Source organism: Lemur catta, chromosome 13 (genome assembly GCF_020740605.2).
Source record: "Lemur catta isolate mLemCat1 chromosome 13, mLemCat1.pri, whole genome shotgun sequence".
Taxonomy (NCBI): domain Eukaryota; kingdom Metazoa; phylum Chordata; class Mammalia; order Primates; family Lemuridae; genus Lemur; species Lemur catta.
The window spans coordinates 59,440,149-59,455,872 of NC_059140.1; the positions used below are offsets into that span (position 1 = coordinate 59,440,149).

At 35.9% G+C, this 15,724-nt stretch overlaps 1 protein-coding gene across 4 annotated transcripts in view; it reads left to right on the plus strand.

Moving 5' to 3' along the window:
• The window catches only part of DGKH (diacylglycerol kinase eta), a 159,938-nt gene extending 144,918 nt beyond the window's left edge, over positions 1-15,020 (plus strand). For 3 of the 4 annotated variants that reach the window (XM_045566814.1, XM_045566815.1, XM_045566817.1), the window contains 5 exons: positions 2,398-2,503; positions 3,831-3,923; positions 6,602-6,721; positions 7,063-7,171; positions 13,909-15,020. In XM_045566814.1, the coding sequence (XP_045422770.1) occupies positions 2,398-2,503; positions 3,831-3,923; positions 6,602-6,721; positions 7,063-7,171; positions 13,909-13,961 (481 nt within the window). In that variant the 3' untranslated portion in view covers positions 13,962-15,020. Of the gene's footprint in view, positions 1-2,397; positions 2,504-3,830; positions 3,924-6,601; positions 6,722-7,062; positions 7,172-8,941; positions 9,073-13,908 lie in introns of all 4 variants that reach the window. The other variant, XM_045566816.1, reaches the window with a different exon arrangement.
• The last annotated feature ends 704 nt before the right edge of the window (positions 15,021-15,724 follow it).

A 15,724-nucleotide genomic window follows, 5' to 3' on the forward strand; every position in this document is an offset into this window, starting at 1 on the left:
CACTATAACCAGGAGCAAACTTCAGAGGGGATGAGGGACTGGTCACTGATAAAGGTGTCATCTGGTCACTGATAAAAATGTTGAAAAAGAGAAGAAGGAAAGCAAGGTTCAGTGGTTGTGGGGCTCACTTGCTTCCTCTCCCTCCCTCCTGTTGCCATTTGTCCTCCTTCTCCTGCCTTACTCTCCTCTTTAAATATTTATTAGATACCTAGAATATATGAGATATTAGAGATATAAAAAAAAAGATATACACTCCCAACTGCTGGACAAATATTCAGAATTAGAATAAAATATTACAACTGTAAGATACTGGGTAGCTCAGAAGAAAGGGAAAAAAACTGAATATTTATTCAGCCAAATCCACATCACTGCATTCTGTACATCTCTGTTTCTTAGCCGCAGGGATATTAGTTTTAGGGTAAATAAGTGTCTTTGAGATACCACAGACAACTTCTGGGGCCTCCAATATACAGTGTTTTCTTGAAGCCAGAATATTTTTCCCATTTTATCATCCTGTGAACCAATCAAATAACCTTACCGCAAAAAGGAAGTGAAAGTTGGCCAGACTTGCTTGTGGTCAACCTAGTTGGGTTCCTCCTGTTTTTAAATTTTGCAAAAAGTTCACTTGTCTTTTTTCAGAATTTCATCCAATATTCAATAAATATTTCTGAGCCCCTTATATGGCCAAGCACCAGATTAGGCACAGGAGATACCAAGATGACTACGTTATGGCCCTGCTTCATTTGCTTACAGATGAGTGGGACAGAGAAGTGTGGCCAAAGTGCTGTCACAGGGCACCCAGTGGCCTCTGCGAACACACAGAGGAGGCTGTGAAGGAGGGCTGCCTGGAAAAAGTCACCTCTTAGCAGAGGCCCAGAGGGGTGTAAGTTCTTGCTACTTTCAGGAAATCTCAGAGAGTTCGGGGTGACTAAGAGGTTGGTGTAGTATATTCAAGAATGTGGAAAATGTGGATGGAGAGGTGAGGAAGGGCCAGATCTTTATGGGATGGCTCTGGAAGTAGCATGGAGGATTTTTTTGGAAGACAGCAAAGCTGGGGTGGGGTGCTGCAGGAATAGTCCTGAGAAGAAATGATGGATTAAAGCCGTAGAGATGGAAAGGAGAAAAGAGATTTGAGACAGTTTAGGATCTAAAATTGGTATGTGGGCATGAATTAGGAGACAGGATGACCTTAAGGTTTCCAGTCAATGGCTGGGTGGATTGTGGTGCCTTTAAAGGAGCCATAGTATTCAGGCAGAGGAGCAGGTTTGAGAGGAAAAATGATGGGTTCCACGTGGACTTCAGAATTTAAGTTACATTAGAAATACCTGAGAGGAGTTTCAACAGGCAGTTGGAAATGTTGATCTGAAGTTGATCTACCTCTTTCCCTTTATTTGAAAGTTAGAATAACATTTACCCATCTCTGTTCTTCTAATAAATAGCCCATCCTTCATGATTTTTCAAGGTTATTGACAATAATGCTGAGGTGACATTAGCAAGTTCCTTTGTGCCTTGGATGTCAATTGTGTATGATCCTTAAGAATCCAACTCTTTTCCTTTACTCTTGATTTGACAACATAGGGCTTCTGTCCCTTTTCTTGTTCTGTCCTTCCCAGTTTGAAAGTCTTCTCTATGAAGATGTGAGAAACAAAAAGCGTTTGAATAGTCTTGCCTTCTTGCTTATCTGCAAGCCTTACATCATTTTCTAGCAGTCAGAGGAACTTTTCCTCCTGTCTCTTCTTTGGCCTTAGTGCATTCCAAGAGTTTGTCTTTCTAGGACTTAGAGGTTTGGATATAAGAGGACTGTGGCACAACAGTCTCTGGAGTTGGATAGACACAGATTCAAAGCCTGGCTCTACCACTTGTTAGCTCTGTATACATACTAAATCTCTCTGAGTCTCGATGTCTTCATCTATGAAGTGGAGAAAATGAATTATAGCTACCTTTTAAGGCTGTGAATATTTAATCAGACGATGCTTATAAATCACTTTGCATGTACGTGGTAATGTTCTTCCTCTAATCTGCTGTATTTGAAGTTTCAGCAAAGGAAAGACAAGTTTCTACTCTTAATATTTGTGATCCCTTTCACTTTCCAATGATTCTGCAAAATGAAGTATTACTATATTTTGTTCTCTCAAATAGCACTTTGATATGCTTATGTCTGATTCTAAGCCTAACTTTTTATATGAAGATTTTCAATTTAAAACTCTTTGTTGCAATGGGGTTTTGAACTTGTAAATCTATTCCTTGCCATTCCTAATTGAGCAACCATGTAAAAAAATTTTTTTAAATTTATCTTTATTTTTTTTTACTTGTTTTATCCTACCACTTCTACACTTCAAAAAATATCAGCAATGCTCAAAAAAGTTTTTTGTTCCTTTGTTTCATTTTTGCTTTTAGGATTTGTGATGCAGCCACAATTCACTGTCTTTTGGAGCAAGAACTGGCCCATGCGGTGAATGCCTGCTCCCACGCACTGAATAAAGCCAACCCACGGTGCCCGGAGGTGAGGATCTAATGGTAAATTCTCATTCCGCAGATTCTTTTGGTGTTACGCTTATATTTGAATACTGTAAAATATGCCACACCCTGTGAATGAAATTTATGTAGTCTATATGAGTCTCTACCAGAAGTTTACAGTAAATTTGTTGTCAAATTTTTATTTTTCTTTTCCTGCCATTTTTCCATTTCTGCTCTTAAATTCTCTTCATTTTTTTCTCTTTCACTTTCAGTCACTTGTCACCTTGCCATGTTCCTTCAATTCTGTTTTTTTTTTAGCTGCTGCATTCCTTTGTTACTTCTTTTTTCTTCCCCTTCACCTCAATAAAGGGCAAACTTAGGTATCGTCAGTGTGCATTTTGTTAGAGATGTTCATTCATTTTTGAAGTTGTGCACAGAAATTATTCTTCGTTTTACTAAACTGGAAATTGATGCTTCTGTAAAATTTTTTATGTAGAAGCTAATAATAGAATTGATAGAATATAACTCTTGTGATATGAAATGTGGTACATGGTAGAATGCTATAGTATAGAGAAAACTGATAGCATTATTTTATTCTTTTAATTATTCAATTGAAGTTACCTGAATTAATATATAAGTAAATGCTTGTTCTCAAGGTTAGGGTCTAAAAGCAATCTGTTGGCTGGGCACAGTGGCTCACTTCTCGGAGGCTGAGGCAGGAGGATCACTTGAGGCCAGGTGTTCAAAACCAGCCTGAGCAACATAGCAAGAACTCAACTCTACAAAAAAATAGAAAAAATTAGCCAGGCATGGTGGTGCACACCTGTAGTCACAGTTACTGGGGAGGCTGAGGCAAGAGGATCTCTTGGGTCTAAGGAGTTCTTGGTTGCAGTGAGCTGTGACGACACTGCACTATAGCCGGGGCAACAGAGCAAGACCCTGTGACAAAAAAAAAAAAAAATTAAAAAATAACAATAAAAAGCAATCTAGTTGGAGCTACTGAGAGTGAATATCAGTAGTTAGAACGATAATCAGATAGCACCCCTTTTAAGATACCATTTTCTCTGACTTAGCTTTTTTATGGAAATAGATACAAGTTGGTGTTAGCATATACATACTTGTAGGTAGGAGAGATGATCCTGAGTGTATTCACTGTAGTCAGAGCATTTTTTTAGTTCTGTGATATAATAATTAGAAGAGATAATCATACTAATAAACACGAGTATGAAATTTTACAATTATAGAATTTTGGTAAATTTTAAAAATATTTGTGCTGTGAATTTAAATTGTGGGAATAAAATTGAAAGCATTTACTAATGATGGGATCCAAATTTAACATAGAATCACATGTCCTTGATATTCTTCTTTTCTAGAGCCTTACTAGAGACACCGCCACTGAAATAGCCATCAATGTGAAGGCGCTGTATAATGAAACGGAGTCTTTACTAGTTGGCAGGGTTCCTTTGGTAAGGAAAGAAAATGATTGATAACATAAGAATGATGAAATAAATGTCTGGGCCTCACCTTCATTAGAGAACATGCATTCAGCAGACTCGAAGGCAGAAACAGCCTTTTGGCCTCCATACCTAGAGCTTCCTTTTTACCCAGCTTTTGTCTTCAACATGTATGATCGAAATGGGGAGTTATGATTCAGGCTAACAGGAGTAAAGATTTCCCTTCACACGTGCCATCATGTTTTCATGCAGTCCTGCTCTCCCCAGTCAGCTTGGAGAGACTTGAGCTTTATGAAGCCTAATAGACATTCCTCAGGTAGTTGTTACTGCACACGAGCAGAGGAAGCCATGGGTCTTATTAAACCCTGAATTAACATTTGAAATATGACTGGTATGGTCCTCCAGATTTGCTTAAAAGAGGACACTTTCTAGACGTAGTGGTTCAAAGAACTAAATTTCAAGAGCGATCCCCAGTTTACTTCAGGTTTGTCCTGGAAATCAAGTTTAGGCAAAGGCTGAATCTGACTGCAGTTCTTGGACCTCCATCAGAAATGCTAGAAGCCCGCGGATGCCCTGTTTGGTTAGCCCCAGACGCAGCCTTGCTTTATAAAAATACCTCACCATTGTCCAGTGTTCTAGCGTATTGGGTCTTGTTGCCACCTAGAGTTCGATTGTGGCTTATTCACACACGCTGTTGGCACTGTGTAGAAGGCCCAATGTCTTAGTTATTTTTTTCTTCCTTGTAACAATTCTGACTAATTGATACGTGCTGATCTTTAACATTTCCTTTGACAGTAATTGGCTCTCATGTCTGGGCAAATATACAACTAAATAAAAGTGATATTAGAAGTCACAGTACCTGGCACAGTGGGTGAGTGAGTGGGAGGGGCATCACACAGTCTAGCTACTGAGTGCCTGGGCTTGGAATTTCTGTTTGCCTGTGGGCCAGGAGAGTGCCACCTTTGCAGAAGCTTACAGGCTGCATGAAGGCCATTGCTCTTACCCACCTCCACAGGAAAGTGAGACACAGCTTCTGCAGGACAAGAGATGGCTGCCTCTGCTTTAGCCATGAAGAAAAAAACTTTTAGGAAGAAACATTGGTTATCGCTTTTGATAAAACCAATGGAGCCCTCTTCTTGGCTATTTTTGTCACCACTGTTGTTAACCAGAATCTTCTGCTGCTCTTCTGAAATAAGTCTTATGGAAAATCTACTGAGATGTGACTTGGGTCTCAATTTTTATATTGAGTACATGTATTTTTTTGTGTTATTTGAAATACATTTAAGACAATTTCTGACAACAACTAGAAGCATAAATTATTATGTACTTTTGTTCTCTATATACCAGAAGTACCTGCTGAGTACAATTTTGCTAATATTTACCAGTTGTTTTATGTTAATATGGAAGGACACCCCCCACTCTTCTCTGTCATTGCCAAATGTGGATATTTGGCTTAAAATGTACACCAGTGAATTTTACCAAAACCTTTGGCAATAGTGATATCACAAATACAGAGTTGATTATATTTGAGAGCAAGTAGGGTTTACTCTTTATTTTACTTCTAGAATGAATATTAATAACATTTTATCAATTTTATAAGACATATATTCTTAGACTTAAAGGAAAGTAGTAAATTTTATATAACAGAGTGAAGAATCTTCATATTTTTATTAACTACCAGAATTGGTAGATACCTTGAATAACAAGAGGAAACAAAAAAAAAGTTTATAATAAAAAACAGTGATGTTCTTTCTGAACTTTCAGTTCTAAAATTCTGTGAACATATATATAAGAACTCTATAATTTTAAAGTGATTTATAATAAAAGTATTGGTTAGCTAGAAGAGACCTCAGAAATAATCTAGTCACAATGTGTGATTTCTGGAGGAGGAAACTAAGTCTCCTGAATTCAATTAACCTTCCCTTAGTTACATAGTCACAAGGCCAGGACTAGAAGCCAATCGACTGCCTTCCAATTCTGTGCATGATAGTGTTTATTTCACCTTTATTCATGCATTGGACAGATAAATGTATTTTAATAACTGTTTCAAATGGGTTAATGTATATAACAGGTGACCAGTTAAATTCTCTTTAAAGTATCCAAAGCCTATTCCAGATTACAAGCCATTTAGCTTTTGCTTTGTCCTGATTTTTACAACAGTTTTTCATCACAAATTTTTCTGAGATTCATGGGTTTTTTTCTTAAAATTATTCTTTAAATTCTCAAGGAGATTTTTCTGGAGGTTCTTTTTATATGACAAGTTTTTGGCCAATTTAAGAAATATTATTTGTTCACCTGGTGACCTATGTAAATTGGAAGGAATTTTGGCACAAATAAGTAGAATAATGAGACTAATCACTTATGCAAATAAGAATGAGTAGGTAGATGCTTAGAAGGAGGTAAGAAAGGGGTTTACATAGAAGAAACACCAAAAGCAATACTTCTGTGAAGTTATTAAATTCTCACTAGCTACTTATACAATCTTTGAGAAGTAAGGATTAGATTAAATCTATCCAGATTTTTAAAAATGAAATATAAAGGAATGTTACTTTAAACAAATTCCTTAATTAAAAAAAATAGCCTAATAAGAAGTAAGGATGTTCACTGTCAAAATAAAATAATTTGTTCTATTTGAGGCTTGTTATGTTTGTTATGAGTCTTGTTTTGTTTTTTAATCTGCTGGTGAATAGCAGTTGGAATCTCCGCATGAAGAGCGGGTGTCTGATGCCTTACACTCGGTGGAGGTGGAGTTGCAGAAGTTAACAGAGATTCCTTGGCTTTACTATATCTTACACCCAAATGAGGATGAGGTATGTAAATTCAACCTGTTTCTTTGGAAATGTACACCTTATCACCATAGAATTTGAACTCATCTCTGAAAAAGAGATATTTAGGGAAAAATGCATTTTGAATACTACTTTCAAATATACTGTTCTTGAACAAGTAAGAACAGGCATTTATGTGAACAAAGACACTTTATGGGAATTGGTACATTTCCAGTAGTACATCATGAACTTTTTTTTGAAGAAGTTAAAACTGTTCTACAATGGTTAATGTTTATAACCTATCCCTATTTTATCTCTATTATCAGAGTGGGTTTTTCTTCTCTTGATATCCTGAAAAAAATTCTTTTCTTGCTTGATTTGAACAGGAGCCTCCTATGGATTGCACCAAAAGAAACAGCAGAAGCACAGTATTCCGCATAGTGCCAAAATTTAAAAAGGAAAAGGTTCAGAAGCAGAAGACAAGTTCACAGCCTGGTAGGTGGTCCACGTGGGAAAGGGAAACATAACATTATGGAAAAATAACTTATTAAAGTGATACCATTGCAGTGATGAAAATGTCCCAGGGCTAACAGTGGTGAGTGTTGCACACCATTATAAGTATACTAAATGTCATTGAACTGTGGACTTTAAAATGATTACAGTGGTGAATTTCCTGTGTGTGAATTTTACCATAAAAAATCATGTCATACATAAAACATGTTAAAGTCTTGGTAGGAATCTGTAGTAATGAAGCGCACAAGAAAATTAGGTGGTTGCTAATTTGCTTCTACTTTGTTCCATGGATGTCTCTGTTCAGATGGTTTTTTATCTTTCTCAACAGCAATTCAAAGCATCAGTGTGTAATTTGTTTTTCTTCTTCAAAGTTCGCCATTTAGATCATGTTGGTACATGGAACACAGAAACTTTCATTTACTCCTTTAACTTGCCAAATATATTTTCTTCATAAAATTATATGTTCTCTTTCTCCTGTTTTAAGGACACCATTTTAACCCCTTGATAATTATGACTATGTACTGTAATACCTGCATTCTCAAGCAAAGATTAAACCCTCTCTTTGTTGCTGTTTTTCTAGTTCCCTTTTCACCTTTCCTTAAAGTTTAAATTTACTCACTGTACTAGTGCTGAAGCATCTTCAAGTTCTATGAATATGATGGTAGCTGCCTTTCATAATCAAATCATTTTATAAATTCTTCTGAGTTAGCTATCTAATTTTTTTTTTTGAGACAGAGTCTTGCTCTGTCACCTGGGCTAGAGTTCAGTGGCATCATCGTAGCTCACTGCAGCCTCAAAATCCTGGGTTCAAGCAATCCTCCTGACCTGAGTAGCTGGGACTATAGATGTGTGCCACCATGACTGGCTAATTTTTGGATTTATTGTAGAGATGGGGTCTTGCTATTGCTCAGGCTGGTCTTGAATTCCTGGCCTTAAGTGATCCTCCCAACCCAGCCTCCCAAAGTGCTAGGATTACAGGCATGGGCCACTGAGCCTGGCCAGTTATCTCATTTTTTAAAAAGTGATATAAAACCTCATTTGTGATGTTCATAGGGCAGCTACTGAAGGGCATTTAAAAACCAGAAGCAGCAAATAAGTAGGCTTTAGTCAAGCTAATCAATGTTGAATAAAATATATAAGATAATGATTATACATACTGAAAAATAACATAACTAATCTTAGCAGTGCTGATGGAGTTTTTAAATATTAAATTGATAAATTGATTTAATAATACATTGATTGCTGTTATTATCAATAGTAGTATAATGGAACCAATGTAGGCAACACTTGAAGTTAGCAAGACCTTAAGCAGAAAAGTTTGTTTAAAATTGAGTAGCTCATATTACATTTTAAATTTTAATTAGCATTTGTAGTTCATTGCAGTCTATAGCTATTTGCATGCATGATCTTAGGAAAACCATCAGAGCTTATGTAGACCTTGCACCACTGATCCTAATGATGTTAAATAACTTTTGGATGCATATTGGGTGGCTTTAATGAAGAAATTGGAATAAAGCTAAGCATGGATGCACGGCTGTAAATGTCTTTGTATAGTCAAGTCTTTGTGTTGATTGAGAGTCTGTAACCTGCATGGGAAAAACCAGAACTATAGTTTTGTTGAAACGAGACCTTTAACCTTGCCTTTGCTAGCACTGCCGCTACACTCTGTTTTGCATCCTTTTTGGCCAGCCTTTGCTTTGTAATGCATTGAGCATGTAGAAATTATGGGGGTTTTGCTCTTAACTTTGGTAGTTCAGAAATGGGGCACAGAGGAAGTTGCTGCTTGGCTGGATCTGCTCAATTTGGGAGAGTACAAAGATACCTTCATCCGTCATGACATCAGAGGGGCTGAACTTTTGCATCTGGAAAGGCGAGATCTTAAGGTATTTCCTTTGTGCTACTCTTCTGCTCTTGAAAATATTCTTGCAAAACAGAATCCTTTCTCCTGTGCCTCTTCTGTTACGTGCTTTAGCTTGGCTTATGTTACATAATCTAACATTTACTGTCCTGTGGGCTGAGTTCCTTGTATGCTGTCTAAAATAAGAATGTCAGCAATATTTTCCTGTCAAAATTGCCCTCTATTCTAGCTAATGCTCAGCATGAATTTAGTAATTTTTCTCTGCACCCATTCATATGACTGTTCCTATGCTAGTATTTCCAAATGGATCATGTTTCCAAATTAGCAATTGTTACTGAAAATGGCTAAAGAAATTCTAATATTAACAACTAAAAGTTAATTCAAAATACTAATAAAAAAGCCTTTCTAGTGTATGGAATTAAATGAGAGACTTATACCAATAGCTACTTAAAGTCCTATGATTTTGTCGTGTTTCTAAATCAGCCACTCATAAGTCACACAAACAGCTAGACCAATAAATTTAAATTTCCTTTCCGTGACATATTGTGAAAATTCTTTTATTCTGAAAAAGAAATTTAATATTTTATTTAGTAAATGAGGGTAAAACCATGCCTAGCTTTTGCTAAAAAGCAGCTCAGATCCTATTTGTTATTTATGACAGAGGGAAAATTATTAATCCATGATCTACCGCAATTCCCTTTTATTCTTTGGGTAGATACTCAATAGTAGAAATAGCCAAATGAGCCTATTCTGTCCATGAGTTGGGAGTAGGATTTTGTCATATTTTCTTACCACACACGGCCGTTTTAAAATTCAAGTAATAACATTTGCTGGAGTTGATCCCTTTCCTGTAGACCAAGTTCTAAAATGCTTTGAATCATGATACAGTGAATTCCCAACAAATTAATGAACTACTGTGCCTTCATCGATACCTATGGTAGCAAAGATCTTTGAACAGATAATGGGTAGTATAAAGTAAAGATCTTTATTAAACAGAGTCATAGAGAGTTTTAGCACATCAACAGGTGAACACCACTTATACCTAAACATTTTTAGCCATAAAAATAATAAAAGAAAAGATGAATTAATTACCTTAGCTGAGAGTCCTAAATTTGGAACATAGCAAAACATACAGTATTAGAGTTCATAAAGCAAAGGTTGGCTTCAAAACTTGAAATGAGTACACAAAAAAGTAAATGTAGGGGGTCATTATATCCGACACATTTGTATAACTTCTGATATCCTTGGCAAACCACAGTATTTACTGAGTAGCTACTGATTAATATCTTATACCAGCTTCTCTAGGTAGTATCTGCCCTCTAGAAGGTTGCCTCTCATTTGCCATGAATAAGCACACATTCAAGGAAAAGACTGTGTGTGTATATAAAAAACATATACGTATAAACACACATACAAACATATATAAACATACAGATATCCACACACAAGGAATGAAGCAAATATTTGCAGAATGATAAAACAAAGCTCGAACATACACTGAGGGAACGTTAGAGTGACAGGACCTCGCCGAGAAGAGTAGAAAGGCGATGGTTAAGAATTATTTTAGTAAATTTTAGCTTCTCGTGGGGCTTTTTTGGTTCTGTTTTGTTTTTATTTTTAACGCAAATTACATTCTCTCCCTTAAAATTTTTCTGTCAGAAATTTGTATTGACATTGTCCTTTTCAACTCTTTTGGCTCTGAAACAAGGTGTGGGGGGATGGAAAAAGAAAAGGTTACAGCAAGAGCCTTCTGTAGCACAAAACCATGAAGCTAGAGGAGGAGCTCCCATCGTCCTCTGGCTGTAGCTGTCCGCAGGGGCAGACCCTTGAGAATAGTCTCTACATGTTGGTGAAGCATTACCTGCTCTTGAGGTAATCTCGTCCATCCCCATTTTTTCAAATGCTATTAATACTTATGACTAGATCAGTGGCTCACGAGTTCTCTCTCCAGCCCTGCCTGACCTAATTTGTGACTTTCGGATTGTATTGCCAACTGACCACTTGATTTCTTGCACATGGCACAGAGATAATCAGTCTTAACATGTCCAAAACCAAACTCTTCATCTCCCATTCCACTCCCATTCTGCCCCTTCTCCAGTGCCCTGCATTTTAATAAGTCATTGCTCTGGTCCTCTGGGTACTCCAGGCAGAGAAACCCAAAGTCATACTCAGCACCTGCCTCTTCCTCATCCATCTCCTCGTAACCTGTGGAGCCCATCACCAAATCATTGTTAACTCTAATCTGCACTCATTTCTCTTTATCTGCTGTCCACAGTCCTACTGCGGAAAGTGCTGCTGTCCACTCTGGCTTGTGTGAAGTCAGTAGCGTCCTAAGTGGTCTTTCCACTGTGACTCTTTATCTCAGTCCATTATCCACATTGCAACTGGAGTGGTATTTAAAAATCATCAATCAGGTCTATCACATCTCTGAGAAATACCTTTCAGTGGCTTCCCATTTCTATGAGAATCTAGACCCACATCTTTATGGAGACCTACAAGTTTCCGCCTATGTACTCAACCTCCTGTGCAGTCTCTGGCCCCTCACCGGGCTATGTCCCGCCCACCCTGGTCTTATTTCAGTTGCTTAAAAATACTGAATTTTTTCTCACCTTGGGGGTGAGTAGACTTTGGCTGTGCTTCTCCCCCTACCCTTCACCTGGCTAACTCCTGCTCAGAGCGTGTCCCAAGCATTACTTCCTTATCACTTACAGCAACGTGACAGTCTAAAGCTGGGAAAGGGAAAATATTTCTAATGTGCTTTAGCAGATAAAGAAGCAAACTGACTACAATATTTTCCCTGCTGGAGCACTGCAGGAGGTAAAGGAGGGACACCAGAGAAAATGGTAAAGACATGGTGGTGGGAGGGATGGCTTTTGTTTGTTTGTTTTTTGTTTTTTCTATTTGGAAAGTTGTATGTGTATGGCTAGAAGTATAAGCATAAAGTATGCTTTGGCAAAATTAGGCTTATTTATTCACAGAAAGAAAAAGGCAATAATAAAGGATATGACAAAAATTAATATATAATGATATATGATAAAATATATAGTATATGATAAAAATAAAGATATAACAAATGTGATGACATAGCTTTATCATAGCCTATACCCTAGAAGATACAAAAGTATTGAATTCAAACTGAAGTATAGAAAATATAGTTAAGAAGTTAGTATAACTCCACGGAAAACATTCATCTTATAACATCAAAATAGTAATTCTGAATAGAGTCTACCTCCCTCAAAGAAGTTTTTATTCTTGAGAATACAGTGTGTGTATATGGCCTAAAAATAAAATATTTCATATTTAAATATATTTAATAATCAGATACTTATGTTATCACAGAGTATAAAGAATATTTAAATATTCCACTCAAAAGAATCTAAGTATGACTCTAAATGCATTTACATTCCAAATTTAGGTATCAAGCACTGGCATCTTCCTCTAGGAGTTGATCTTGCTTTTAAGTTTGATATTTAGCACATACTCAGGAAATGTATAGTTGCCTTAGGACTAATTTTGGATGTCCTGTGTCATATAAGAAAATACTTTTCTAGGTCAGTTAAATATTATAAAAATATTATCCTGAAATTATTTTGAGTTTGAAAATAGCACTGGGTATGGAAAGAATATTTTCCAGAAGGATTCAAAATTATCAGTAGCATTGCTACTACAGAACTCAAAGATCTCATAAAGAGTCAGGGTCAGATCTCATAAAGGTGTGGGGGAGAAGGAGAGAGAAAAAGATTTAAACCAGTTTGATCTATTTCATTTAAAAGTTTAAAAATAAATAGTACTCTTAATTTACATAATAGGGTAGATATTTGGAATCTGTCCTCCCAGATAAATAATCTTATGACTATGTTTTTTAGGCTGCTTTGGAAGTCATCTTTTTAATATTTTTAAATATTTCAAATTTTATTTTGTGAAGAGGTTGTTTGACTTCACACATTAGCAAACTGATTATACCTATTGCACTTAAAGAAACTGTAGAGTTTGGAGGCCTTAACTCAGTTTTTCACGTAGTGAATATTATGGTTATCTTGGATGGGTTTAATTCATTCATGCCACAAATATTTGCAAAGCACCTGTTATGTACACTCTGAAGTCATCATCCATTTCTGAAAGTTAAATATTGAATTCTTAGCACTTATAGAAAGATAGTTCTTTAAGAAACTAGAAGGATAATTCTGAGGGAAAAGAGCCAATAGTATTTTGAGGGAAAGCATCAACCAACAGATAACTATAAGCAACTTTTACCCATTACAATATATAAAGAATATTCCTCTCAAATCAAAGACTTTTAATGCAACTGCAAATGCATTTGCAGTCTAAATCTATGTAGCAGGCACTGGTATCTTCCTCTAGAATTAAGCCTTACTTTTAAATTTAATATTTTAGCACAAGAAATATTGCCTTAGAGCTAATTGTGGATGCCCTGGTGTCCTACATCATTTTTCTCAGAGATCCCAAAGAGCCTATCTGGGGGGGGAAAAAAAAAGGAGAAACTAAATTAGTTTTGACTCTTGAAGAACTGCCACTGTATATAATTTATGAGAATGTCACAGTTAAGAGTTTGTGTAAGATGTGATTTTTATCAGTTGGGAATTCTTCAATGTCAGGTTGTTTTTATTAGCGATATTAATATTTTTCTAGCTTTCACTTCTTGAATCATTGCATATAAACTAAAATGGATGTACTGAATACTAACTGTGTTACTTGCTGGTTAAATATTTAGTCCCCAGTTTTCTCTTATCAATAAACTTCTTTCTCGTTCTTCTTTTCTTTCCTTTCTTTCTTCTTCTTTTTTTTTTATTTCTTTCTACCTTTGGTCTTTTTCTTTTTCTTTTCTATTTTTTTTTTTTAGGATCTGGGGATACCGAAAGTGGGCCATATGAAGCGAATTCTCCAGGGAATTAAAGAGCTTGGAAGGAGCACTCCCCAGTCTGAGGTGTAATCATATTGGTGCTATTCCTTGAAAGAGAAATGATTGCTAGTCAATACAAAGTTCTTGGAAGCAACTGGCCATTCTTACAATTTTCTACATAGATAAGTAAGCACCAGTGAAGCACCTCTGTGGTTTGATATTTTGCTGTGGGTGAAAATTTTGATTTGAGGTATTAGGAAATATTTTTGTGCCAAAAAATAACACATTCCACAAAGCCATTTTCTTATTGTGCAAACCTGACATGTTCAAATATGTTTGCAGCAGTAAAAAGGTAGGAGGAATCTGAGATGATTGCACTGTCTAAAAGGTAGAATTGTAAAATGTTTCCTTTCCTTAGATCTGGTCTGATGGAATATTCTTACTGTGCAGCTACATAGCAGTATGTGGCTAAAATTTACTAGATCTCACTATTGGAAGTATTGGCTTTTTCCTTAAAATCATTGGTTAGGAGACTAAAATATAAATTGTGTTTTGAATGTTAGATTGGAATCACCTCAGATTCCTAGTGCTCAATGGGCAAAGAATATAGTTAAAACCCATCAAATACTATGAATGACTGCAAATATTAATGCACGATGTTCCTGCCTGAAATGTCATTGTTTTTCTTGCATGTCACATCTAATATTGTAACACTTTAATAGCTTTAATGTCAGTTTTAATGGAATTTAATTTATTACTGCACAAGTTCATTTTTGTTGGCTAAGGGCACTGCACTTTTCTGTTTTGTAATGTGGAATTTTGCATAAATATTCTGTACGTAAGACTTTGTGAACATGTGTCTGTGCCATAATCAACAAATGATATACATCTTATGCAAGTCAATTTCATTTCAATCTATCATAAACAGTAGGTGTGCACATTAAGAAAATTCTCTGGGTATTTTCCTAAAATTACATGCCCCGTTGCCTAACAGAACTTATTACAGCTTCCCAACCCCAAATTGCCACATTTTGTTTCTGCTGTTTCATTTCAATATAATGATTTAATATTCTGTTTGAATTTATAATATAGTAGAGTGTTGACCTCCAGGAGTTTCCCAAGGTCTCAGCTAAGATCTGTGTACTGATGGATCACCCAGACTCACCCACTAGCTACAGTAACTTCTGACACGGACTTCCCAAAAGAAGAGATCTAAATTTTTTCTTAAGGGCTTCACATTGTTATTATTCTCTTTCTCAGTTCTTAATTCCTATCAGGTAGATATAATTTTCCTTTTTCTAAACCACTCTACTTCAGTGTATCTCATTAGAAGTCAACATTACAATTATCAATTCTTTGAAAGCCAAAGGCATACATATCAAAAAGTCACAAAAATATCCTTAAATCGGCTTTCTTTAGCCATTATGTACCAAAAAGTTAAATTGTAATATTTTTAAATGTTCTATATAAAAGAAGTAAACAGGGTACTGACCAAGTGGTGGCAATTTTCATAAGGTAGCCTGCTAGGTGCTCAGTAGGTATACATATACCCAGATATATACATATACATGTATATGTGTCTAAACACATCCATACACATATACATGTATATGTATGTACGTATATATGTATAATATTGAGATATAGTATCATTGATATTTTCTAGACAATTTTTTGCCCAGTGTTTAAAGAGAAATATTAATACGAGAGCATTTTAAATAAACTATTGTCAGGCATAGGATTTAATTATATCAAAGGAATTTAACTATTTGACACTTCATTCTTATTTATAACTTGGGTATTTAACTAGTAGTAA